Source organism: Ciconia boyciana, chromosome 4 (genome assembly GCF_034638445.1).
Source record: "Ciconia boyciana chromosome 4, ASM3463844v1, whole genome shotgun sequence".
Classification (NCBI taxonomy): Eukaryota; Metazoa; Chordata; class Aves; order Ciconiiformes; family Ciconiidae; genus Ciconia; species Ciconia boyciana.
Genome location: NC_132937.1, coordinates 29,659,446 through 29,684,311, shown reverse-complemented (window position 1 = coordinate 29,684,311; position 24,866 = coordinate 29,659,446). Strand labels below are relative to the sequence as shown.

At 43.1% G+C, this 24,866-nt stretch overlaps 1 protein-coding gene across 1 annotated transcript in view; it reads left to right on the top strand.

Annotated features, from left to right (window-relative positions):
- Positions 1-24,866, top strand: part of FYB1 (FYN binding protein 1) — a 73,051-nt gene that overhangs the window by 32,704 nt on the left and 15,481 nt on the right. Inside the window, 7 exon segments of the mRNA XM_072860903.1 lie at positions 4,163-4,343; positions 6,153-6,202; positions 7,351-7,370; positions 8,162-8,208; positions 9,645-9,762; positions 11,407-11,563; positions 14,971-15,115. Of these exon segments, the coding sequence (XP_072717004.1) occupies positions 4,163-4,343; positions 6,153-6,202; positions 7,351-7,370; positions 8,162-8,208; positions 9,645-9,762; positions 11,407-11,563; positions 14,971-15,115 (718 nt within the window).

Sequence of the window (24,866 nt, the reverse complement as noted above, 5' to 3'; positions counted from 1 at the left end):
GGTTTTGAGGAACTCATTCCTTTTCATCCATTCTTTAATTTCTTTGCTAAGAGCTTCAGTTTCTGCATCTGTTTCTTCAGTGCAGCACAGCATGTGAAAAAGCTGAGTCCCAAGAAGAGAGAAGAGGCTATTTGGAAACTGAGGTGTTAGTGGTCAAAGCTACCACACAGTGATGGTCCTTAACACTGTTTCCTGTGATGAGAGTGCTTTGGGCGCATGTGAAGCCAAGATGTAGTTGCAATTTGTTTTCTTGTTCTGAGTGTCTGGAGCTGACTTCAGTTCCACTACCAGCACAGAGCCTTTCCGTGTCCTCAGAGTACCAAGTGTCTCAGAGACACAAAAAGATTAAAATAGGAAACAAAACACTATTGAAACATTGTGATAGCTTTGGCTCTGTGAGCCTGATTATAACAGCTTTTTCATACTAAGTGTCACCTTCCTACCTAAGTCATTGCATTATTTTCAGTATTAGAATTAAAGCAGTTTACACCCACATCAGTCTCAGTCAGTGTAAGTGTAGGTAATTACACCTCTAAAGGCAGGGAAGAGTCAGTTCTATAGTTAGAAAATAAAAAGGCAACATTTCCATTAATATGATGATCAGTTAGATATTGTTAGATTCCAGCAATGTACATAAATTAAAAGGGACAGGTTGTTCAGCCCTTATACTTAAAAATAAGCACTTAATCTAAAATGCATGTGGTGTCCTTTCCTGGCTCAGTTTCCTCTTGCCTGAATTTGGCTCTCAAGAGACATCAGATGAAATAAGTATTATGCACAGAGACGGGCAGAATTTTATCTTAGTCCTACAAACTAATCACAATGAAGTAATGCTGTATGATGACATAATGCATGTATGCAATTATGCATGCAATTTTTGTGCATATACACAACCTGTATTAGGGCAACATAAATATAACCATGGAAAAACTGATATAGGATTCACTGTTAAAACACAAAAATTGGAGAGTATAATTAATACCAATTAACATGTTTTTTATGAAAACAGTCTGTCTGGCTTCATTCTTTGGTTAGAATCTGCTTGAAAGAATTCAACTGCAGATACATGCTTAGATTGTCAGTGCTATTCATCTTTATCAGGGATTTTAGAACAATAAGAGATTATAGATGACAAAGTATGTGGATTAATAAAGACTGTGAAGAGTTAAATGCGAACATGCAGTCCTCAGAGACTCAGATACAAGGAAAGCACAATCATTTGTAATCTTGGCTCATTTAAACAAAGTTTGTCTTTACAAATGCAAATATACATGTAGAATAAAGAAACGTAAACCATACCTATGAAACGAGGTAGTGTAATGCCCTGGGAAAAAATCTAGACATCAGAGAGGATAAACAACTCTACAATTGAGTAAGGACAAGGATGTGACAGAAAAGTCTAATGCATAGTGGTTTTCAGCCTGTAACCCTAAATTCTTGGAGTTTTACCCTTAAGGAATCTTCATATAGTTACAAAGTTTTGGAAAAAAAGCTTTTTACTAATGGGTCTTAGTTTGATATTCAGGTGTCTGCATTTCCAAAACAAGAGGAGGGATGACAATCAGAGAAAATACTGAAACACCCTGGATGCAATCAGTAGAGATATGGCCAGATGAAGAACGACTTGTAATTTTCATCACTGCATGTGGCAGACAACTGCATGCTGTGTAGAATTCCAGTGCCAGATTTTATACAATGCTGGAAAAGTTGGAGAGGTTACAGAAATAGCTACAAATAAATTGAGATGGAAAAAACCAATGCCTTGAGATGAGACTAAAAAGGTTGAGTCTTTAAACTTATCAAATGAAATCTGAGATTGGCTAAGTTCAGTGGTATCAATACCTTATGGGCACAAAACAGTGGTTATAAAAAGGCTTTTGATCTAGAAAGCAAAGGTAGAAATAAAAGTAATAGAAGCTGAAGCCTGATGAACTTAGAAAAAAATAAGAATTTAACAGTGAGCAAAGTTAACCTAGCAAACTCTGTAGTGGTACATTCTTTCTCTCTTCTTGTCTTCAAACAAGTAGGACATCTTTCTGGAAGACAAGTTTTAGCCAAAATGATGTTTTAGTAGATCTCTAGCTGTTGGGCTCAACATACAGGCAAGTATTTTAAATGTGATGTCTTGTAAAATATAGGACAACAGAGGATGACATCATCGAATTGGAAGGGATGTAAAGAAGTTGTCTGGTCCATCCCTATATGCAGGGTAAGAACAACTGTACTAGAGCTTGTTCTTGCCATAAGTTTATCCAACTTATTCAAAATGGACCTCAAGCCATGGAAATTCCACTCTCACTATTAGAAAGTGCCTCCTAACAAATGTTGCTGGCCTTTAAGCACATTACTTCTTGCCTTCTCCACCACAGAAATGAAAAAAAAAAAAAAAAAAAAATTATCCCTTTCTTCTCTGACAGAGACTTAGGTATTTATTTTGTTCTCCCTCAGCCTTATCATCTTTGCCTAAACAACCACAATTTGTTCAATATCTCCAGGAATTCATGTTTTCTAAACCTCTAATCATTCTCACTGTTCTCCTTTGGGCTCTCTCCAGCTGGTACACATTAACCCTGCTGTAGTTTCCTCAGTACTAAGTGAAAAGATTATTTCACTTGACTTTTGGGCTATACTTTTGAATAAAATGATGCTTTTGGCTTTAAAATATGTGATACCATACAACTTTAATCTTGGCATATCTTAAATTGTAAGGGTCCGATTGTGCAAGATGAATGTTCCTTAGCAGAAATACCAATGAATTCACCTGTGTAATTAGCAGTGTTGGGACTTTTAGTACTTTGCTGTTTAAGTAATGGAGGAACTTAACAGGTTTCAAATGCACTGTTGTTGACACGTATGTTGACAAGTTGCTCCAAGGAGCCATGAAGCCCAATTTATCCATAAATTTTTTAGTTCTTTGTTAGTAAGCAGAAAAATGTCAAGGCTTGGTAATTTTGGTTTGATTTCTGTGTGACATGTGAGAGGTCCTTCTAATAGTTATCGATTCCCCTTTTGCTTTCTATCCCAAGGACAGAATTTCAGGCTCCCAAAGCTCTTTCAGTAGTTTTTCTGTCTTTCAGTCTGGATATTAAGCATTACTAAATATTTGTCATTGTTCTGTGTTTAAGCCACTTTTTTCCAATGTGGTGAAAGTTTATTTTTCTTGACAAGATTTTAATCTCCACTATACAGGTGTGAACTTGAAGAAAATCTCCAGAAGACAAGGGGGTTCTTTTCAATTGTAATTGGTTTTAACTGAAGCGTGAATTTGCTTTTTCCTTCTGTTCTCCTCTTCCTTAGATTTTGTTGGACTTCCCTCCACACAGCTGGGGACAATTCCTTCTGGGTAGCTTTTAATCCACTCACAATACTTGAAACAAAATTCTAGGTTTAACATCATGGCATCCAAGCAGTGATTTCATTTGGATGTGTTGAATAACTTCTCTCAACGTGAACTCTCAAAGCAATGGTTACTATGGTTTGGTTGTGGCTTGTACACAGAGCATGAATTCAGCGCAGCGCGCACACACACCAGCCACTCATGTAATTACGGCTTCTGTGCCTGGTGCACTGCGTCATCTTGTTCTTAAGGCCGCACCTGTTTGTTGAGGGTGTAGCTTCTGTGCAGCTTCTCAAACTGCCACTTTTCTAGAATAGGCTTGCTAGAAAATTAAGTTCAGCCTTTTACAGCTTATGTTCTAAACATATTTGAAGATGTACAGAGACCTGTACACCTCTTCATCAATGCCAAAATATCTTTTAATCTCTCATCCCTTCCCTGAGCAAGGAAAACTCCAGCAAGACTGCATCAGTGCTCATGTGATGCTTTGCAGCTGGTCTTTGCAAGCAAATTGTAGAATTAAATGATACTTTAGTTTTAAAGCACAAGAGTTTATATACTGGACAAACTGATGTTTTTGTGCCTTGTTCATGTCTTGGCAAAGACATTTTCAAGGTCTTCTATAGGCAGTAAGTTCTTCTAGGCAGAGCTTCTCTACTCTGGTAAGATAAGACATCAAATATATCTAAGAAACAGGTTCAACAAAATATATTTGCTCTGGGGAGTGTGCAGTACTGATATTTTATCCTGATACTTCATGTAAACAGTGAGGTTCCTTCTTCAGCTGTTTGCTTGATAAATTTAGTCTGTTCTGCTTTTTTCCAGGCCTTAAAAATGAAGGTTTGAAACAGACAGCACAGTCCTCAGCAGCACTCTCCCCACCTGTACCTCCGCCACACTCTGCTACGCAGTTGCCACCTCCTCCACCAGCCTCTCACCCATCCCTGCAGTCTGCAGCAGCTCCAAGCCTGCCTCCCAGAAACATCAAGCCCAGCTCTGAAACAATGTAAGTGAACATAAAACCCAAGGTCTTTATTTTCTCACCTTTTTCTGCCTATTACTTTGCTCATGCAGTAGCAGGTGAAGACTGTCTCCCAGATTTCTGGGGGAGTGAGGTCCCACACCACTTTCCTTATCTTACCCTGTCCATGGTCTGTTTTAAATTAGTTTTTATTAGCCTGAAACCTCCATCTATTCAGCTGATTCCCTAAATTGTCTTATCTATAAGAACACTTTTTTCTGCCCTGTTGGTAAGGGGAGGCAGGAGGGAACAGACACCCCACTGTGTTTTTCAATCCAGAAGGGTTCACAGACTTCATTCACTGGCAGAAAATCAGTTGTATCAATAACTGAAGCTTTCCCCTGCATTTTTCTCGGAGAAGAGGGCCAGGAGGGTCAGCCCTATCAGTCGATACCCCAGGAAACAGCTTTACAAGCTGGAGGTACTGAGCTCAGTGCTGGTTGTGAAACTGCACCAGGGGCCACATCGTAGCCTGTTGTGATAACACTGAGAAGCCTCTGTCACATATGGGGCTCCTTTCTTTATCCTTCTTCAAAAAGCTGCATACAAAAGGGGAACCTTCCAGCGACAGAGATAAAAGCACTTCAGTCTAGTGTCAAAACTGACTGGAAACAAGCTGAGCCTGAAAAATGAGCTGTGCTCTGGCCAGCAGTTACTGCAAATAGCAGCAAACGGCAGACAGGGAGAATATATTAGACATTAGAGAGGTGTGTGTCAGCACGCATACTGTATTTTGGTACGGATGGTGTGACAACATCAATCTAACTCTGCTGCTGTGCTCGGAGCTGTGGGAAATATTCCCCCAGCCCCGCCGGGGGACGGCCCCGGGAAACTGCCATCACCGCCCCATCTAGTGGCCGGAGCGCCGGGCGCCGGCAGCAGCTCCCGCAGCCCCTGCAGAAGCTCTCCTGGATATCCTCCTTGCCAAATCCTTGGGAGCCAAGTTTCTCCTCTTTGCCTTCAGGGACCTGCAAAATTTACCTCCAGGTTGTCCTTCTGCTCTCCCGTTCCTGCGTGCCCTCTGGACTCTCCCCTCTGCTGAAAACACGTGCCTGGGTGCTGACACCTTTTCTTTTACCCTGTCTTGGTGCTTTCTCCATCAGGCCAATTTTAAAAGATCACTTTCTGCTTTCAAGTCCTTTCTTTGATTACACTTCTCTGATGAGGATTGTCAGCCCTAGTTTTCTTTCAACTATTATAAGGTATTATAAAGATAAAAGTCCCTGATGTTATTATTAGTTATATTCTCAATTTTTTGCTTCTCTCAGTTTGACAGCACTTTTAAATCTAACAACATCAGAGACCTTTTACCTGGCCTAACCTTATACCACTGTTTCTCTTGTCCCTTGTTTAGACCTAAAGCTCTACAAGTCAAGGAGCAAGTCTTAGAGCTATATTTAACATTGTGTAAAAGTCTGGTGTTCTGCTTGTGCATTGTGTAAGAAGCCTGCACCTGTGAAGATGGTTAAAAAGCCCACCAGATTCTTTCCATTCAGCCAGCCCATCTGCCTATTCTATTTTTCATACCACACTCATCTCCATGTATCTGAGCGCCTTTGGCTCATTTTCTCCTTTTATACTCAAGATCAAGGTATCCCCATGTGAAAAAATGAGTTCCAATCAGGAAGAACAATTTAGGGAATCTCGTGAGTACTTAAGTAGCATATAGGGCTGAACACACTGTCCAGCCATTGTATAAAATAACTGTAAAAAGCACCAGAGCAATGGTGAATGAAAATGCGATCATAAAACCATCTTCATAGGTTTCACATGTCCACTTTTTCATATTTACAGAAGTCCAGACAATGAAGAAAATTATGATGACGTTGAATTTGTTTCAAAGGGTAAGATGCATACATTTTAATTAATGGCAGCTATATGAAGTTGTAAGCATATTGTATGTATAAGATAAGCAAAAGCATGTTGTATTCATGAGTGACTTGTGTAACTAATTATGCTGGTTCTGCAGTTTTATGGGTGAAGACGGATGCCTCACAACACTAACTGTTCTATAATTAATATGACAGACTCTCAGGAACTGCTTTAAATATCTCCCCTCTCCCTCCCTTTTTTCTTGTTAGATATATACTGGGACTTTAAATTACCAGATTTTCAAATCTGAACCAAAATGAATGCTGCTCTTTCAGAGTTGAAGTTGTGTGCTCTGGTGAAGCAGGCATTGTTTTATACTTGATTTAAAAAAAAAAATGTTGACTGTGCTTTTAATGTCGCTTTGTGGTCTGCCTTCAATAAGAGGCAGTGAGTCACTATGTTGTACCAGGAGCAGCCAGAGAATCAGATTGTATCACACAGAATTTCAATCTGCCTTCTGATCTCTCCTCAAGAGGACTTGGTCTGTGCCAGGCACAGTATGCATCGTTTAGTGTGCTAGCCATCCTTGCCGTACAGCAATGTGGGCTGTGGAGCTGAAACTGAGCCCAAGCTCTTTTCTTACCTAACTACCTGCAGAGTAAGGAGGAAGCAGGAGATTCACAGAGTTTCTTCTCCTGCAGCCCAGGGTAGAGGCTGGCTTAGCAGAAGAGCCTTTGGCCTCCTTATTCAGCTGTGGGGTTGGTGCAAACAAGTTCTTTGAGGTCTGTTTGGATTTATTAGGTTTTTAACAATGACTTCCTTGTATAAATAGGCATTTTTGTAAACAAATAGCATAGGTAAGTTCATCAATGTCACAAAAGAATCTTTAAAACAAATTTTCCACTTTTAAAAATACATGGTGAAATATGCTATTTTGTAGAAAACAGCAGATGAAGTGAAAGTGTTTATGCCAGATATTTCTAGTTTACAGTGTACTACAAAAGCAACCTGGAAAAGCTCTGATTTTTGCATTCATATCCTCATTAAAAGCCAGAAGCCTGCACGTATTTCTAGTTAACATCACCGGTATTATTAGCAGTTTGTAAATAGTTAATGCTAGAATGAGTTGTTTTCTGTACTGCACAAAATAAATACCCTGTTTTTATTGTTTGTCATATAGGTCATGGAAATACAGAGGGGGTAAGTGTTATCATCTATGATAAATCTATCCTTTTTAGCACAAACTTACAAATTTAGTAAAATCCCTTCAACACATTAGAAAATTAATTGCAGAATGAAGCCAGTATATTGACAGTAAATTGTAGAAGCACTTACTTATTGTGAAGGACAGAAATAAAACTGGGTAAACAGAGCAAACTGGAACTAATTATCAAAGCTGGCTAGACACCAAAAATTGATTTTAAAAAAAAGCAAAACCACCCCTTCTATTTCCACTGACATTTCATTTCACTGATTTTTTTCCAGAAACAGGGGGCCTGTTCTATTCTAGTAACAGACTACTTGTTTCAGTTAAGCACAGGTTTGTCTCAGTGTCTTTAAGTACCTGGCTGTATTAGGACTAAAACAGTCTCTGGGACCCTAATCTGAGTCCCATTTATATCCCTAGCGTTCCAGTTTAACTACTGCTAACCCTGGCACCTTCATCATGGCAGTGCAATCATCAACACAGATAAAGGCTTTCCAGGACTAACATTGCAATTAAAACATCCACTTTGGATTAAGCAATGTGCTAGTGTGATTGTAATAATCTAGGACTTTATAGTTGTGGTATCGTAAAAACAAAGTCAGAAAAAAGGAATAGTGGGTTTGAATAATGTAGTAACTTGGTTTGGTAAGATTAAATGAATTTGTATTTACATTTTGCTGTAAATGCTTTTATATAGTTTCTATGAAATTTACATAGCAGGTCCATTTTCTTCATGTCTTTCCAAATGTATCTAGGCCATTGAAAACTGAATTTTTTCTTATAGGGCCAAGAAAGTGATGGAGAGATGTATGAAGACATAAATGACATCAGGTAGTAATTTTAAACTCTATAACCTATTGTATCTTTATTACTAAAAGCTTGCTAACAAAGATACTTAATCTGGCACAAAAGTGTGATTCCACTGCAGTTCCTGCCAGGCATTATTGTGTTCATTCATTTCACCTAGAGAAAGTCAGGTTGTTCACAGGTTGTTTTGCACTTAGATCTGCTAAGTGGGCTGGAAAAACTGCAATAAAATCATGTGGTTACTGTGGTCTAGGTAACAGAAGTCTGATTTCTGATCTAAGGAACATGTCTGAATCACTGTTTGGAATTACAGCCTAGCAGGAAAAATAATCTCAGCCCCTAGGTACTATGGTCCCAGATAGATTCTCTCATTGTGGTTGTTTTTCTTGCTTTCTAGATAAATGTACTTAGAACTCCTATGAGAGGCTGGATTTACAGTTCTCATGGCCTGAGTCCCCTAGCATAGCTACAGAGCCAGAATGTGAGCTCTGCTCATTCTTCTGCCATTTAGCCCCTCGCTTTGAGGAGTCTCTCACCCTGCTAATGTCTAAATGTATGGGATTCACTGTATGACAGTACCCAAAGAGAAGCTCTAATTCCTTTGGAATAAATAACAGTCTAAAGTTCCTATACAAAAATACCTTGTTTCAGATGTAGAATGACTTTCAGCAATAATTTATTGTTTAATTCCCTTTGAATAATTTTAAAACTATATAACCAAAACAAGTGAGTGATCCCCATTCAATCTTCTCTTTTTTTTTTTATAATTTGAGCATATCAGTTTAGCAAAAGTACCAAAAAAGGAAGAGGAGGGAGCCTCACTCAATCGGTTCCGTAGGGTTTGTAAAGCATAGCTCTTCCAGCCAAACTTGTCAGCAAACAGCAGAGCTGTAGCTAGAGTCCTAATTACATCCCAGGGCCCAGATCTCAGTACCATCTAGTACCTGAGGCACACCAGGCAAGGTACCCTGGCGTGATAGGCACGTTTATGATGCAGTGCAGAACACTGACTGTCATTTGTGTAGACTGCTGGAATAGGTTGCAATTAGGTTTAAAACCACAGTCCAGGCTTCAGTTCAGGCTGCATCAACCACTGATGGCCTGGGTAAGTATTTAACAGCTGCAGCCAGTGCCACAACACCTAGACTGCTACCAGTTTCCAAGCTTGCTTGCCAAAATTAGCTCAGAGATGTTTGGACATGCACATGCAAAGTCTCTTACCTCCAGATAACCTTTTCTGGCATACTGTCCTCTTGAGGACAGCCACTTTAAATTATGTATGTAATATAAAAGAAAGGGCTGCTTACTCTATCTGTTGCAGCCACGCTAAGGTTTAGAATATGTAGCTTTGATTTCACTGGGAGAAGTCTTTTTCCATCACATGTAGTTCTTTCTTGGGTAAGAAAGCTCTAGTGTGATTTGCTTCACTGCTACATTCAGTCCTGGCAATGCACTTTCAGATCATCAAAGGGAAAAGAGAAGAAGTGGGATAAGGAAGAAAAGAGAAGAATGGACCAAGAGAAGAAAGAACAAAAGGAAAAAGAAAAGAAAGAGCAAGAAATAAGGAAGAAGTTCAAAGTAAGCTTTTTGTTTTGTCTGGCCAAAGACATGTAAGAAGCATTATTTAGCATTGTCGAGTTCAAAATACACTTTTCAGCTGGCTACAAAACTATTCGTTATGGTAGGTAGTTCAAGCACCTGGATAAATTCTGAATAAAGGTTTAAGCTACCCTTTTATGTTTGGCATATGCTTGACTTCAGGCTCTGTACCGAGGGCAAAGACATTTTTTCAGTGCTTATATAGTTTTTGTTAAATTCCCTTCTCACATTTTTTCTATGTAAAAAATCATTAAAAAACATTTCCTTACACTTTTCTGTTTAAAATGCATTTACATCACTAGAATAGCATCAAAAGTCCTTAATAAAAGTGGGAATTGGATCCCATATACTTAGTGTTGTTTGCTTCACTGGAGTCAGGTATAACAGTATCCAACTCTTAAGAGATTTCAACATTAAATTGTAACACGTTGCCCTTACCTTGGTCTCCAGGCTCAAGAGACTTCCAGCCTAAATGGGGAGGAAAGGAATAGGGCACGTGTAGGGGGAGCTATAGTCACTGTCAAAGCCTAGGGGCTAAATAATGAGACAGTTCTTTCTGGTTTATATCATTTTTATATAGCTGGTGGTCAGCATGCTACCACAGTTTACAAATCTGCCAGTCATTTTCTGTTAACTAATGTCTGTTCACAATGCTCTGCTGTGCTTCTTTCGGTGTCATTGTACACAGTGGGCAGCTTTGTTTTTATTCCTATTGTGCTCTGTACACAGTAAAGCCACGGTGGTTCTCCCACATCGTGGCCTTGGTATGCTGTGGAGAGACTGACATGAGTTGAGGAGCAAATATTAAAGGAAAATACTAATAGTTAATAATAGTGGGTTAGCTGGCATTTGTCAGGCCCCAAGTCTACTTTTCAGATCACGCCTGTGAAGTGTAGGCATTAGCGCACTGAATGCTTTCAGATTGCAGACTGCTCTCTTGTGGACATTAAAGTATGTATTTTAGTGCATATTTTCTTTCCTGTTTCTTTGCTACCTATACAGGATAGATATTCCTGAGCTATTCTATAATTGTCAACAGCCACATGCCTCTGCAAGATCATGTATATCTTAAAGACACAGACACTAAAATCCAAAGTGGTTTCTCCATCACATATACTAAAGATCTCACAAAGAGAATCCTGAATTCCAGTAAACAGTGTGATCATCACTTGTGAGTACTTGTAGGATCATTTGTGGAGTAGAACTGTAAACACAGAACATTATGTGGTAGACTTATTTATGTTAATGAACATTTATTCATATGAGTACTGCTGGAACTACATGGAGTTGCCCATTGGAATTAAATGTGTGTCTGTTTTGTGAACCTTTGAAAGGCTCCATAGGTTAGCCTGTTGGTTTTAGCCTCTTTATTTCTCTGATATTGCCAGTCACTCCTTCAGCTGCTCTACTGCTATGCCGTTGCCCTCTTTTCATTCCTGAGTATTAATTTAAACTGGGTAGTTGGGGACAGGAGTGATGCCTTTCTGTTTATTTGCCTAGACTATTTTAAATGTCAATGAAACAAATAATCATCATTACAGTTATTTTCTCTTTTGTCTAATGTTTGGGAAAGAACTCAATTTTTCCACATCTGTGATTTCTTTTGGTGCTTCTTCTCTACAGTTAACGGGACCCATCCAAGTCCTTCATCAGGCACGAGCTTGTGTTGACCACAAGGGAGGGAAGAATGAGCTGACTGTCAAACAGGGGGATGAGATTGAAATCATTCGCCTCACAGACAACCCAGAAGGAAAGTGGCTGGGCAGGATAAAAGGATGTTGTGAGTTCTGTTTCTTCACTGTGCTCCTGAATGTTTTCACTGTATGACAGCAAACGTGTGAGTGCATGCAAGCATTACACCAAGGAGTAGCCTTACCAAGGCTGAGTCACTGGCCACCAAAGTAAATAATTACCACAATTCACCCTGCTGTGCTTAGCTGGTATGCAGGGCTCAGTTCATAGTAGGAAGTTATTGTACAACATAATGTAACATCTACAGGCACTAGAATAAATTAGGAACAATATGTTGGGATCTTCATGGACCTATTGAGAGGTAATTCCATGTCAGCCTTCAAATAACATCAGAACTTCACTCCATGCAAGTAACAAGGATCGCTTTTTTTCATGTCTTTGTATTAAAAATAACATAAAATGGGTGTGCCTATAATAGAAGCAGAGAATATAAGGTCTTGGTTTAAGTGTTTGTCTTGTTCCTATTCTTATGGAAAATTTCTAACTGATTTCTAGATTTTATTTTGTCTGAAATCATAGAATCATAAAGTCATTTAGGTTGGAAAAGACCTTTAAGATCATCGAGTCCAACTGTAAACCTAACACTACCAAGACCACCACTACACCATGTCCCTAAGTGCCACGTCTACACGTCTTTTAAATACCTCCAGGGATGGTGACTCAACCACTTCCCTGGGCAGCCTGTTCCAGTGCTTGACAACCCTTTCAGTGAAGTAAAATTTCCTAATATCCAGTCTAAACCTCCCCTGGCACAACTTGAGGCCGTTTCCTCTCGTCCTATCACTTGTTACCTGGGAGAAGAGACCGACCCCCACCTCTCTACAACCTCCTTTCAGGTAGTTGTAGAGAGCAATAAGGTCTCCCCTCAGCCTCCTTTTCTCCAGGCTAAGCAACCCCAGTTCCCTCAGCCGCTCCTCATCAGACTTGTGCTCTAGACCCTTCACCAGCTTCGTTGCCCTTCTCTGGACACGCTCCAGCCCCTCAATGTCTCTCTTGTAGTGAGGGGCCCAACACTGAACACAGAATTCGAGGTGCGGCCTTACGAGTGCGAGTACAAAGGGACAATCACTTCCCTAGTCCTGCTGGCCACACTGTTTCTGACACAAGCCAGGATGCTATTGGCCTTCTTGGCCACCTGGGCACACTGCCAGCTCATATTCAGGTGGCTGTCAACCAACACCCCCAGGTCCTTCTCTGCCAGGCAGCTTTGCAGCCACTCTTCCCCAAGCCTGTAGCGTTGCATGGGGTTGCTGTGGCCCAAGTGCAGGACCTTGCACTTGGCCTTGTTAAACCCCATACAATTGGCCTCGGCCCATTGATCCAGCCTGTCCAGGTCCCTCTGCAGAGCCTTCCTACCCTCAAGCAGATCAACACGCCTGCACAACTTGGTGTCATCTGCAAACTTACTGAGGGTGCACTCGATCCCCTCGTCCAGATCATTGATAAAAATATTAAACAGAACTATTAAACCCCAATACTGAGTGAGCCCTGGGGAACACCACTTGTGACTGGCCGCCAGCTGGAGTAAACTCCATTCACCACCACTCTTTGGGCCCGGCCATCCAGCCAGTTCTTTACTCAGCGAAGAGTACACCCGTCCAAGCCATGAGCAGCCAGTTTCTCCAGGAGAATGCTGTGGGAAACAGTGTCAAAGGCTTTACTAAAGTCTAGGTAAACAACATCCACAGCCTTCCCCTCATCCACTAAGTGGGTCAAAGCCAAGGTGTTTCTCCAGTTGTATAAATCACATCAGTGGATCTATGAGTATGATAAGGGGTTGATGATCTGGCTCCCAGGTTATAGCATAGACATTAAAGGACTGATCCATAAAATCAATGAAAATTATTAAAAGCACTTGCTTGATTATTAAGGAGACTAAAATGACAATAAGTTCAGTGAGACAGTTCACACGTAGTATTGGACAATACCACCTGAGCACTTTGTAGTACCAGATGTAAAAAGACATTAAGGAACTGGAACATGTCTCATATGAAGGGAGGCTGAGAGAGCTGGGACTGTTCAGCCTGATGAAGGGAAGGCGCAGGGGGGATCTTATAATTGTTTATAAATATCTGATGGGAGGGTGTAAAGAAGACAGAGCCAGGTTCTTTCCAATGGTGCCCAGCGACAGTGCAAGAGGCAATGAGCACAGACTGAAACACATGAAATTCTGTCTGAACATCAGGAAACACTTTTTTTACTGAGGGTGACCGAGCAAGGAAACAGGTTGCTCAAAGAGGTGGTGGAGTCTCCATCCATGGAGATCTTCAAAACTCGACTGGACGCAGTCCTGGGCAACCTGCTCTAGCTGATCCTGCTTGGGCAGGGGCATTGGCCAAGATGATCTCAAGAGGTAACTTCCAGTATCAGCTATCCTGTGATTCTGTGATACTTTAAAGTTTTGTAAATAAGTCTTTTGCATGGATCATTTTGTACATAGGAAAACAAATCTTGGTGAGGGCTGGGAGAAGGGTATTTTCTTGAGCATGTCCAGTCAATTAATTAATTTACACTGACTTTTCATAAACCAGTTTTTGCCTCAGCAAAACTGCAAGCTGTATCAGGCTTCTCACTGACAAGTGTCACTGGTGCAGCCCAATTTTTTTCACCAATGCTTCAGCCTTCAATGTTCACAGGCTAGTAATGGTCTGGGAAGAAGACCAAACAACAGAGGAAAATCAGTTCTGATCATTAAAATAAAAGAAAAAAATCAATGTGTTACAGATTTGAGGGGAAGCACACAAAAAAATGGGTTCACTCAGAAGCAGCAGAGTGGGGGATTTTCCATTCTCAAGAAACGCATGAGCATTTTTCACCTTTGAGAAAATCCATTCATGCTCTCTTCTCATACAAGCAGTATGCCTGTCTAAAATTCCCCTCAGCAGAGACAGAGTTCCAACTGCTCTGCTGCAAGTTTCTCCTGAGCCATTGCACCCAGGGGTATAACCCGATCTTTTTAGCAAAGATCCAGGGACAAGATAGCAATGCAGTTGCAGTGTGTCTACCAACCTGAAGCAAAATCAATGCAAATAAAGTGTCTCTTCCTCCTAATGACCTGTCAGAATCTTTATGTCATGGACTGCCCTAAAATATGCCACGTGACTGCAGTGGTCCCAAGGTTAGCTGAGAAAGGGAGATTGCCCCATGATTCCTGGAGTCTGCACAGAAAATTCTTCTACTGTAGCTGAGAAGCAAATAAAGGTTAACTTGACACCAGCTGAGGAGAGTTTGGGGAGAGATCTGAGACAGATCTGAGATTTGTGTTTATGTAGACAGATGGAGACTCAGGGTGAGGCTGCTTGGAATTAGACATTTCTTTGAAAGTTTTCAATGATACAAACCAATCACACTGATTCTGAACCTTCTGTTAAAATCATCCCTTTACCATGAGCTTTAAAACTATCTCTGCCTAATTACATGGTTTCATTCATTTAGATGGATACATTAAAACAACTATGGTGGAGATTGATTATGATTCTTTAAGAAGAAAGCAACAACCATCTCCCAGAGCTGCTGTGAAACATCCAGAGAGTGACCAAGAAGTGTATGATGATGTTGGAGAGCAGGACAGTATTAGCAGGTATGTATAAGAAACATATTAAAAGGAACCAATGATTCACCCCGGTCAGCCTAGACAGGGGAAGTTTTACAACAACAAAGCAGACTCTTTTCACAAAAGAACAGCCATTTGTATCAGAAGCATGTAACTGAGCTACTCAAACTGAAGTAGTCAGAGGAACAAGAATGGATTCTGGAATCCAGCACTCATACTCAGGAGGAATCCATACTATTGGAAGAGGACCTACAGCATTGCAACACAATAGAGAACAAAATGCAAAACATGCAGGATTACAAATCACCTGCAGGAAGTGCAATTCTCTTCCCTCCCTCTCTTTTCTTGTTCTGTCTTTTGGTCACATACTGCCTTTTCTAACATGCAAGAATAAAAGACTCTAAAAGCAATGGAAACACTGCACTGGGGAACTCCTGGTCACCCTCATTGCTCTCAAACTATGAGCCTTACTACCTCTTTCCTTTTGAGGAGAAGGAACTTCTGGAAGCATGACTAGGATGGCCCTTCAGAAGAGAGCGTGACTAATGTGTTTAGTCCTGCAAATAAGGCCTATAAAATTCCATCAGACGGGTATGAGCTATACTTTTTTGACTTCATCAGAAGCTTTTCCTCTATGGCACAGTCTCGCATGCATTTGCAATGCAATGCTACATTGCAGGCTCTCTACTTCAATGTGCCATATTTTTCACGTCAAATAGATCTGCAGCTAGGGAAGTGCCATCTCCAGCAGAGTATCAAACTTGCTGGCAGGGAAATATCCTAGTGATCCCGTGACAAGAGTCGAGGCTATCACATGACCCAACATGGCTGTGATACCTCTGTTACCCGACCTCACATAAAATGGCTTCGCCATTTCAGCGAAGCCACCGAGGCGAGGGGCTCTGGGACAGAGGACCGCGTCGGGGGACCGTTGCTGAAACGGCTAAACCGCGGCAAAACCACCCAGGGAAGGGAAAAAAAGGGCACGGAGAGAGAGGGCTACCGCAGCCACCCCCCGTCCCGAGCAGGAAGGAGGGAGCTCCTGACGAGGGCCCGGCTCTGACTCAGCGTGGGCGGGGACAAGAGTGACGGGGCCAATTCCCCTCCCGTACAAGAGCAGCCCCCAGGGAGCGCGGCGAACAGGGCGTGGCGCGGCAGAAGGGAGTGGCGCGGCAGTTCGCGCAGGCAGGGCAAGTGAGCAGAGTGCAGTCTCTCTCCGAGCTCAGGAGGTAAGTTCAAAAAGCTCAGTTGGCGAGAGGGAGCCTAGCCATGGTACCCACCCGGCGGAATGCTGCATCCTCTGCACCTACCAGAAAGGATTCATCAACCCAGACTGAGCTCCCAAGAAAACACACAGCCGTCCAGGTCTCCGGCTGCAGGGAGTGCCACCAGCTCACGCTGGAATCAGATGGCAGCGGAGGGAACAGCTGTGTGAGGTGCGATCAGGTGGACTACCTACTCTGCCTGGTGGCAGAGCTAAGAGAGGATGTAGATAGACTAAGGAGCATCAGGGAGTGTGAGCAAGAGATAGACTGGTGGAACTGCACTCTGACCTCCCTGAAACATGAACCGAGACAGCCACCAGAAAAAGCCCCTGATCAAAGGGATTCAGTACCCTCCCCCCACCAGGATGTAGGTAGGGACTTAAGGGGAAGCAGTGAGTGTAAGCAAGTCCACAAACAGGGCAGCAAAGTGGATGCCCTCCTTGCCCACCACACCTCCCCAGGTGCCTCTGCACAATAGATATAAGGCTCTAGAGGTGGAGGACCAGTCAGTGGATAATGTGGATGTCAATCCATCTACACCAGAGGAGCGACCAAGACCAGAAAGACATACCCCCTCCTCCCCATATTACTACAACCTCCACAAGGAAGAAAAGACGCATCATAGTTGTAGGAGACTCCCTGCTGAGGGGAACAGAGGGTCCAATACGTCAGACAGACCCTACTCATAGGGAAGTCTGCTGCCTCCCAGGAGCCTGGGATAGAGATATCACTAGGAAACTTCCTAGCCTGGTACAGCCCTCTGACTACTGCCCATTACTGCTCTTCCATGTGGGAGGTGACGAAGTTGCAGTACGTGGCCCAAGGGAGATTAAAAGAGACTTCAGGGCCTTGGGACAGTTAGTGAGGGAATCTGGGGCACAGGTGATTTTTTCCTCCCTCCTTCCAGTTGTGGGCAGTGACATTGGAAGGAATAGGCGGACCCAGTCTATTAATACATGGCTCTGTGGCTGGTGTCAACATCACAAATTTGGGTTTCTTGACAATGGGGTGGCCTACACAGCACCAGGCTTGATGGCGTCAAATGGGAGCTACCTTTCTCAAAGGGGAAAGAGGGTTTTTGCCCAGGAGCTTGCGGGGCTCATTGACAGGGCTTTAAACTAGATGTGAAGGGGGTGGGGGAACATATCAGGCTTGCCTGCGGCAAGCTGCGGGAGGACACACAATGGTTAGAGGGACAGGGTGCTAGTATGGGCCCTCAACCTGTTGCCCAGGGGCATGCTGGGGACACTGCACCACAGTCAGAGTCTTGCGGAGATGAGCTGGGGGCTCCTGAGGTAGTAGGAGCCAACAAGGAAACTTCCATGGAACACCTTAAGGGAAACAAGGGGTGTTCCACTAGGAAGGTGACATGGCCGACAGCCCAGATGAAGTGTCTCTACACGAATGCACGCAGCATGGGCAACAAACAGGAGGAGCTGGAAGCTACCGTGCTGCTAGAAAGCTGTGACCTGGTTGCCATTGCAGAAACCTGGTGGGACGAATCCCATGACCGGAGTGTGGTTATCGATGGCTACAGGCTATTCAGAAGGGACAGGCAGGGAAGGAGGGGCGGAGGGGTTGCCCTCTACATCAAGAAATGGATATAGTGTGAAGAGCTGTCCCTGAAGAATAGCCACGAGCAGGTTGAAAGCTTATGGGTAAGAATTAGAGACCGAGGCAACAAAGGGAACCTTGTGGTTGGTGTCTACTACAGGCCGCCCGATCAAGGGGAGCCTACCGATGAAGCCTTCTTCCTCCAGATACAGGAGGCTTCACACTCACAGGCTCTCATCCTGCTGGGGGACTTCAACCACCCCAACATCTGCTGGAAAAGTATCACAGCGAGCTGTAGGCAATCCAGGAGACTCCTGGAGTGCATTGAGGATAACTTCTTAACCCAGGTAATAGACACCCCTACCAGAGGGGATGCAATACTGGACCTGATGGTCACCAATGCAAGTGAGCTCATCAGTGACGTCAAGATTGGAGGCAGCCTGGGCTGCAGTGATCACGCATTGGTGGATTTCACAGTCCTGAGGGATATGAGACAGGTGAGGAGCATAGTCAGGACCCTAAATTTTAGGAAAGCAAACTTCCAGCTCTTCAAGGAGTTAGTCAGTAGGACCCCCTGGGAAACGGTCCTCAGGGACAAGGGAGCAGAACAGAGCTGGCAGATCTTTAAGGATGCTTTCCATAGAGTGCAAGAACTCTTGATCCCCAGGTGTAAGAAATCAGGAAAGGAAGGCAAGAGACCAGCATGGCTGAGTCAAGACCTGCTGGTCAAACTAAAGGGCAAGAGGGAACTGCACAGGCAGTGGAAGCGGGGACGGATAACCTGGGAAGAGTATAGGGATGCTGCCCGCTTGTGTAGGGATGGGGTCAGGAAGGCCAAGGCGCAGCTGGAGCTGAACTTGGCAAGGGATGCAAAGAATAACAAGAAGGGCTTCTACAGGTATGTCAGCCAGAAAAGGAAAGTTAAAGAAAGCATACCTCCACTGATGAACAAGAATGGTGACCTAGTATCAACAGACGAGGAGAAGGCTGAGGTACTCAACAACTTTTTTGCTTCAGTCTTCTCTGGCAACCGCTCTCCTCACCCCTCCCGAGTCAATGGACAACATGTTGGGGACCAGGGGGGTAAAGTCCCTCCCACTGTAAGGGAAGATCAGGTTCGAGACCACCTGAGGAACCTGAACATATATAAGTCTATGGGACCTGATGAGATGCATCCCAGAGTCCTGAGGGAATTGGCTGATGTAGTTGCCAAGCCACTCTCCATGATATTTGAAAAGTCATGGCAGTCAGGTGAAGTCCCCGGTGACTGGAAGAAGGGAAACATTGTGCCCATCTTTAAAAAGGGTAGAAAGGAGGACCCTGGGAACTACCGACCTGTCAGCCTCACCTCTGTGCCTGGGAAGATCATGGAACAGAGCCTCCTAGAAGCTATGCTAGAGCACATGGAGGACAGGGAGGTGATTCGAGACAGCCAGCATGGCTTCACCAAGGGCAAGTCCTGCCTGACCAACCTAGTGGCTTTCTACGAGGGAGTTACCACATCAGTGGACAAGGGAAAAGCAATGGATGTCGTCTATCTGGACTTCTGTAAAGCCTTTGACACGGTCCCCCACAACATCCTTCTCTCTAAATTGGGGAGATATGCATTTGATGGGTGGACTGTTCAGTGGATAAGGAATTGGCTGGATGGTCGCATCCAGAGGGTAGCAGTCAACGGCTCAATGTCTGGATGGAGATCAGTGATGAGTGGTGTCCCTCAGGGGTCCATACTGGGACCAATGCTGTTCAATATTTTCATCAATGACATTGACAGCAAGATCGAGTGCACCCTCAGCAAGTTTGCAGATGACACCAAGCTGAGTGGTGCGGTTGACACGCCAGAAGGACGGGATGTCATCCAGAGGGACCTGGACAAGCTGGAGAAGTGGGCCTGTATGAACCTCATGAGGTTCAACAAGGCCAAGTGCAGGGTCCTACACCTGGGTCGGGGCAATCCTCGGTTTCAATACAGGCTGGGGGATGATGTGATTGAGAGCAGCCCTGCCAAGAAGGACTTGGGGGTACTGATGGATGAAAAGCTGGACATGAGCCGACAATGTGCGCTCGCAGCCCAGAAGGCCAACCGTATCCTGGGCTGTGTAAAAAGAAGCGTGGCCAGCAGGTCGAGGGAGGTGATTCTGCCACTCTATTCTGCTCTGGTGAGACCTCACCTGGAGTACTGCATCCAGCTCTGGAGCCCTCAGCACAAGAAGGACATGGACCTGTTGGAACGGGTCCAGAGGAGGGCCACGAAAATGATCCGAGGGCTGGAGCACCTCTCCTACGAGGACAGGCTGAGAGAGTTGGGGTTGTTCAGCCTGGAGAAGAGAAGGCTCTGGGGAGACCTTATAGCAGCCTTCCAGTACTTAAAGGGGGCCTATAGGAAAGACGGGGACAGACTTTTTAGCAAGGCCTATTGTGACAGGACAAGGAGCAATGGTTTTAAACTAAGGGAGGGCAGATTTAGACTGGATTTAAGAAAGAAATTTTTTACAATGAGGGAGGTGAGGCACTGGAACAAGTTGCCCAGAGAGGTAGTGGAGGTTCCATCCCTGGAAACATTCGAGGTCAGGTTGGATGGGGCTCTGAGCAACCTGATCTAGTTAAAGATGTCCCTGCTCATTGCAGGGGGGTTGGACTAGATGACCTGTAAAGGTCCCTTCCAACCCAAACCATTCTATGATTCTAAGATCTCAAATTACATGTCCTATTATTGCCAACAGAAAGGTTCCAAAAAATTCCCCTATCTGAAAGTCCATGCCAGAAGTACACATTTCTGGGAAACCAAGCAAATTGCCAATACAGCTGACAGTAAAGACAATGAACACAGAAACAGAAGATGAACTGGCTTTCTTTAGAACAGCTTTGCTGATCCCACAGCCTTTGGTCTTTGACTTTAAAGCTAGCTGAGTAATAAAAAAAAAGGAAGTAGAATTAATAAGATTTATTTGAGGGGGCTTGGCTGTCTTTCAATAGAGTACATTCTTCCACCTCCTTAAAAAAATTCCCAAAGTTGAGACAAAAATCTCTAGTAATCTAAATGCAGGCTTTCCCTCTGTTTTATAACATGGCAGTATTCCACGTTGATTTGCAGGACATGAATCACTATAACTTGTTTATAAATGAAGGCTGAACCCCATTTGGGAATCTGGCTTTCCCCAGTTCTGAGGAATTAATTTAAGAATCTGCGATTTCTCTTTCTGAAAGCTGATAAAATAATACAAGTTGCCTATCTGCACCAAATGCACTCTCCTAATCTGCAGCAGAGGAAAAGGAAACAAAGACAGGGTGTTAAGATATTATACAGTAAATGTGCAGGAGTGCACGAGGCCACATTTTCAGTCCTTTGAGATATACTTTGTTTTGTTGGTTTTTTCCTGCCAAGCATGAGGAGCAAAACTCCCTCCTCACTGCTTCCTCTAGCTGCCAAACAGCAGCATCACCTCTGAGATGCTGAGAAGCCACCGCAGTTACCTTGCAGCCACTCCAGGCTGCTTCTGCTCTGCAAGGTGAAGTGAGATGTCATGATGCAACACACAAGCTCAACACAAGGACTGACACTTTTGCAAACTCATTTTGAAAGCTCCTGGTCACAAGCACCATCTACAAAGGCAAGCATTTTGGTAAGAAATGTTACAAGCAAGAGTAGAGGCGCACCCCAGCTGGAGCAGTAAACATTTCACCTGGCTCAGAGTCTAAGGCCAATGCACAGCTGCACCTGCTTTCCAGTATTTCCAGTTCTTCCTTTCTTCTGATCCCAGGACTGTTAAACACTATGGAAATACAAATAAGCAAGCTGCAGACTGGGAGAGCTGGTGGGTACTTCCAGGTAGCGATTAGCATGAGAAGCACCCTCACCTGGCAAGGAGATGAGAGAAAACTCTGAAAAGGATTTCCTGACTTGGGGGGGAGATGCATGATGACTACATACAGGACAGGGATCAGAAAGGTTTGAAGTCATTTGCTTAAGAAATCCATGAACAAGCATCACAATTCAAGGGCGATTTTACGAAAGCATTTAGTATCCATTGGACAGCACAACACAACGCACATACACATACAGAAACTGAGACCCTTAAGATCTGCCTTTAGAACAAAATGAAAATATACAGAAGAAGCAGATGTCAAATAGTTTAATCATAGCAATGGATACAATCTTGAGAAGGATTTGGGAAGTACAATGTAAGGCTCCTTCAGGTTACTCATGTCAACAAAAAACCACCAAACAAGAACAAACCAGGTGGCTTATAGAGAGACCTGGGAAGAATTTTCCTGCTGGGACAGCCAGGCTGGAGAAAAAAAAGCAGCACAGTGATACTGAAGAGGCAGAGCAGTCAGGCAGAGCAGCAGACTGAAAGGGCAGAACAAAGCAAAGAGACGCTGTAGGAATCAATGATTTATTTTTACCACAAGGAAAACTGAACTTATTAGATGACATTTTTTGCTTTTTTTCAAGCTAAATATACATTTTACACACTTTGCCTTTTGTTCTCACTGAACTATTCCTGTTTTCAGTTAATCTGAAAGGCTAATTTGGAAACTGTTAGTCCTACTGGAGTCATTTGCCACGCATTGCCCAGCATACAACATGTGAGAGTGGTCCCCAAACCAGCCGTTGCATTTGATGTTCCCAGCGTGAGATTTTCAGAAGAACAAAGACACTTTCAAAGGAAAATTGTCTGTCTAACTCACGAGTTTGGAAGTCCTTGCCCATATCAATTAGCCACCAAGCACGTGGTTAAATACAAGCACATCCATCACTACTAGGAACACAGCACTGCTCTCCAGGTGGTAACAACAGAAAACAAACTCTTCTGAGAAACACAGTGAATCCTAATACTACAAAAAAATAGATTAAATATGGTTTTGGATATCTGCAAGCCTGTTCATGATTTATTGTTGTTACATATTAGCCAAATGTTATTACAGATTAAAGCTTACCCCCTAAGCCTTATTAGACATAAGAGAAGGCACGCTAGAGAGGCCTGGATTGCAGTCAACTAAAGGTTGACTTCACTCTGCAGCCATTTCCTCAGTAGGGTCTCTCCATTCAGCTGCGGAGTTTCATCAAGCTTGAAAGGACATAGTATGCTGAGACCTCACCTCCTCGTTCTGAGTGAACTGAACCTGAGCAGCGTGTTCAAAGGTTATTGCAGGGGTAAGAGGACAGACAAAGCATTATCAGATAAGCCCGACTTTCTTAGGAAGTCAGCTCAAATTAACAAGCACGTATTCTTCTCCCATAGAGGTGCAGATGGAAAACACCTAATCGTCTGAACAAAGAACAAAGCAAAGGGGTGAAGGTTAAGGGACACTACTGGCCAAAAGAGAAATTTTGATCTTCTAGGCTACTGTGCTGCGCAGAAGGAAACTGCTCAGAGTCATTTACACACTAGTATTTTAACCCATTCAAAAATTTTCTTGATACTTACTACAACTGGCAAATTAATATTGCAATAAGGTGAAGGATTCAACTTATGTATTTGCGTAAATCTAATACAGCTACACACATTTCCTGATATGCTTGAATTTGGTGACCTCATGGTTGACACACTTCCTTGAATTCTTGTGCTTCACAACACAGCATGGAACAAGTACACTGAGCAAAGGCACACAAGTCAGATTGCATATATAAAAAAACACAGCTTATCATGAATGCTATGGCTACCCACTATGCCTTTTCAATACTTAATTGTGCTGGTTGTGGCTGGGGTAGAGTTAATTTTCTTTACAGTAGCTGGTATGGGGCTATGTTTTGGATTTGTGCTGGAAACAGTGTTGACAATACGGGATGTTTTTGTTATTGCTGAGCAGTGCTTACACAGAGCCAAGGCCTTTTCTGCTCCTCACCCCACCCCACCAGCGAGGAGGCTGGGGGGGCACAAGAAGCTGGGAGGGGACACAGCTGGGACAGCTGACCCCAACTGCCCAAAGGGCTATTCCATACCATACGGCGTCATGCTCAGTATATAAAGCTGGGGGAAGAAGAAGGAAGGGGGGACCTTCGGAGTGATGGCGTTTGTCTTCCCAAGTAACCATTACGCGTGCTGGAGCCCTGCTGTCCTGGAGATGGCTGAACCCCTGCCTGCCCATGGGAAGGAGTGAATGAATTCCTTGCTTTGCTTTGCTTGTGTGCACGGCTTTTGCTTTCCCTATTAAACTGTCTTTATCTCAACCCACGAGTTTTCTCACTTTTACTCTTCTGATTCTCTCCCCCATCCCATTGTGGGGGGAGTGAGCGAGCAGCTGTGTGGTGCTTAGTTGCTGGCTGGGGTTAAACCATGACACATATCATCGTAACCTAGCCAGAAGAGTTGCTTTAGTTGTTCTAGGTTTTAAGTAATCTGAGCATTAGGTACTTCATTGCAGAAGTATCTTTGGCCAGTCCTTTTCACTATGGCAAGCATTACAATTAACCATCTCAATGCAAGGAATTTAGGAAATTTCTTGAATTCAAAAGCAAACAAGAATACTTACACTGTTGCATATTAAAATAACAGTATAAGGAACTTGAAAGGATGGCTCAGATTCATTTAATCCTTTAAGCTATATTTTGACATTTTTATCTTCTCTAGTGATTAATAGCATTCTGTTCAGTTCATGAGCATGAATTGTTAGAAGGTCTGATATACATCAACATGTTTTGAAACCACTATAAGAACGCCATACTAAAAAAAGCCTCTTGACCAAATAGTATTATCTCATTATTGGTGGTATTGTTAATATCCCAAAATTAATAAGGGACTAGGGCTGTTTTATTTCAGGACTTCTTGGCACAAGAGTTTAACAAATATCTTGGTTTGATGTATAAATTTAAGTAAGGCTCTGACCTGGAAATAATCTCAGCTACTGTGAACCTATCAAGTTTTTTTCAATTACTGTTAGAACACTGGGCTATTATGGAATCCTTGAAATGTTAGAAACATGCAGTTAGAGGTTTAAAGCATCACCCAATAAAA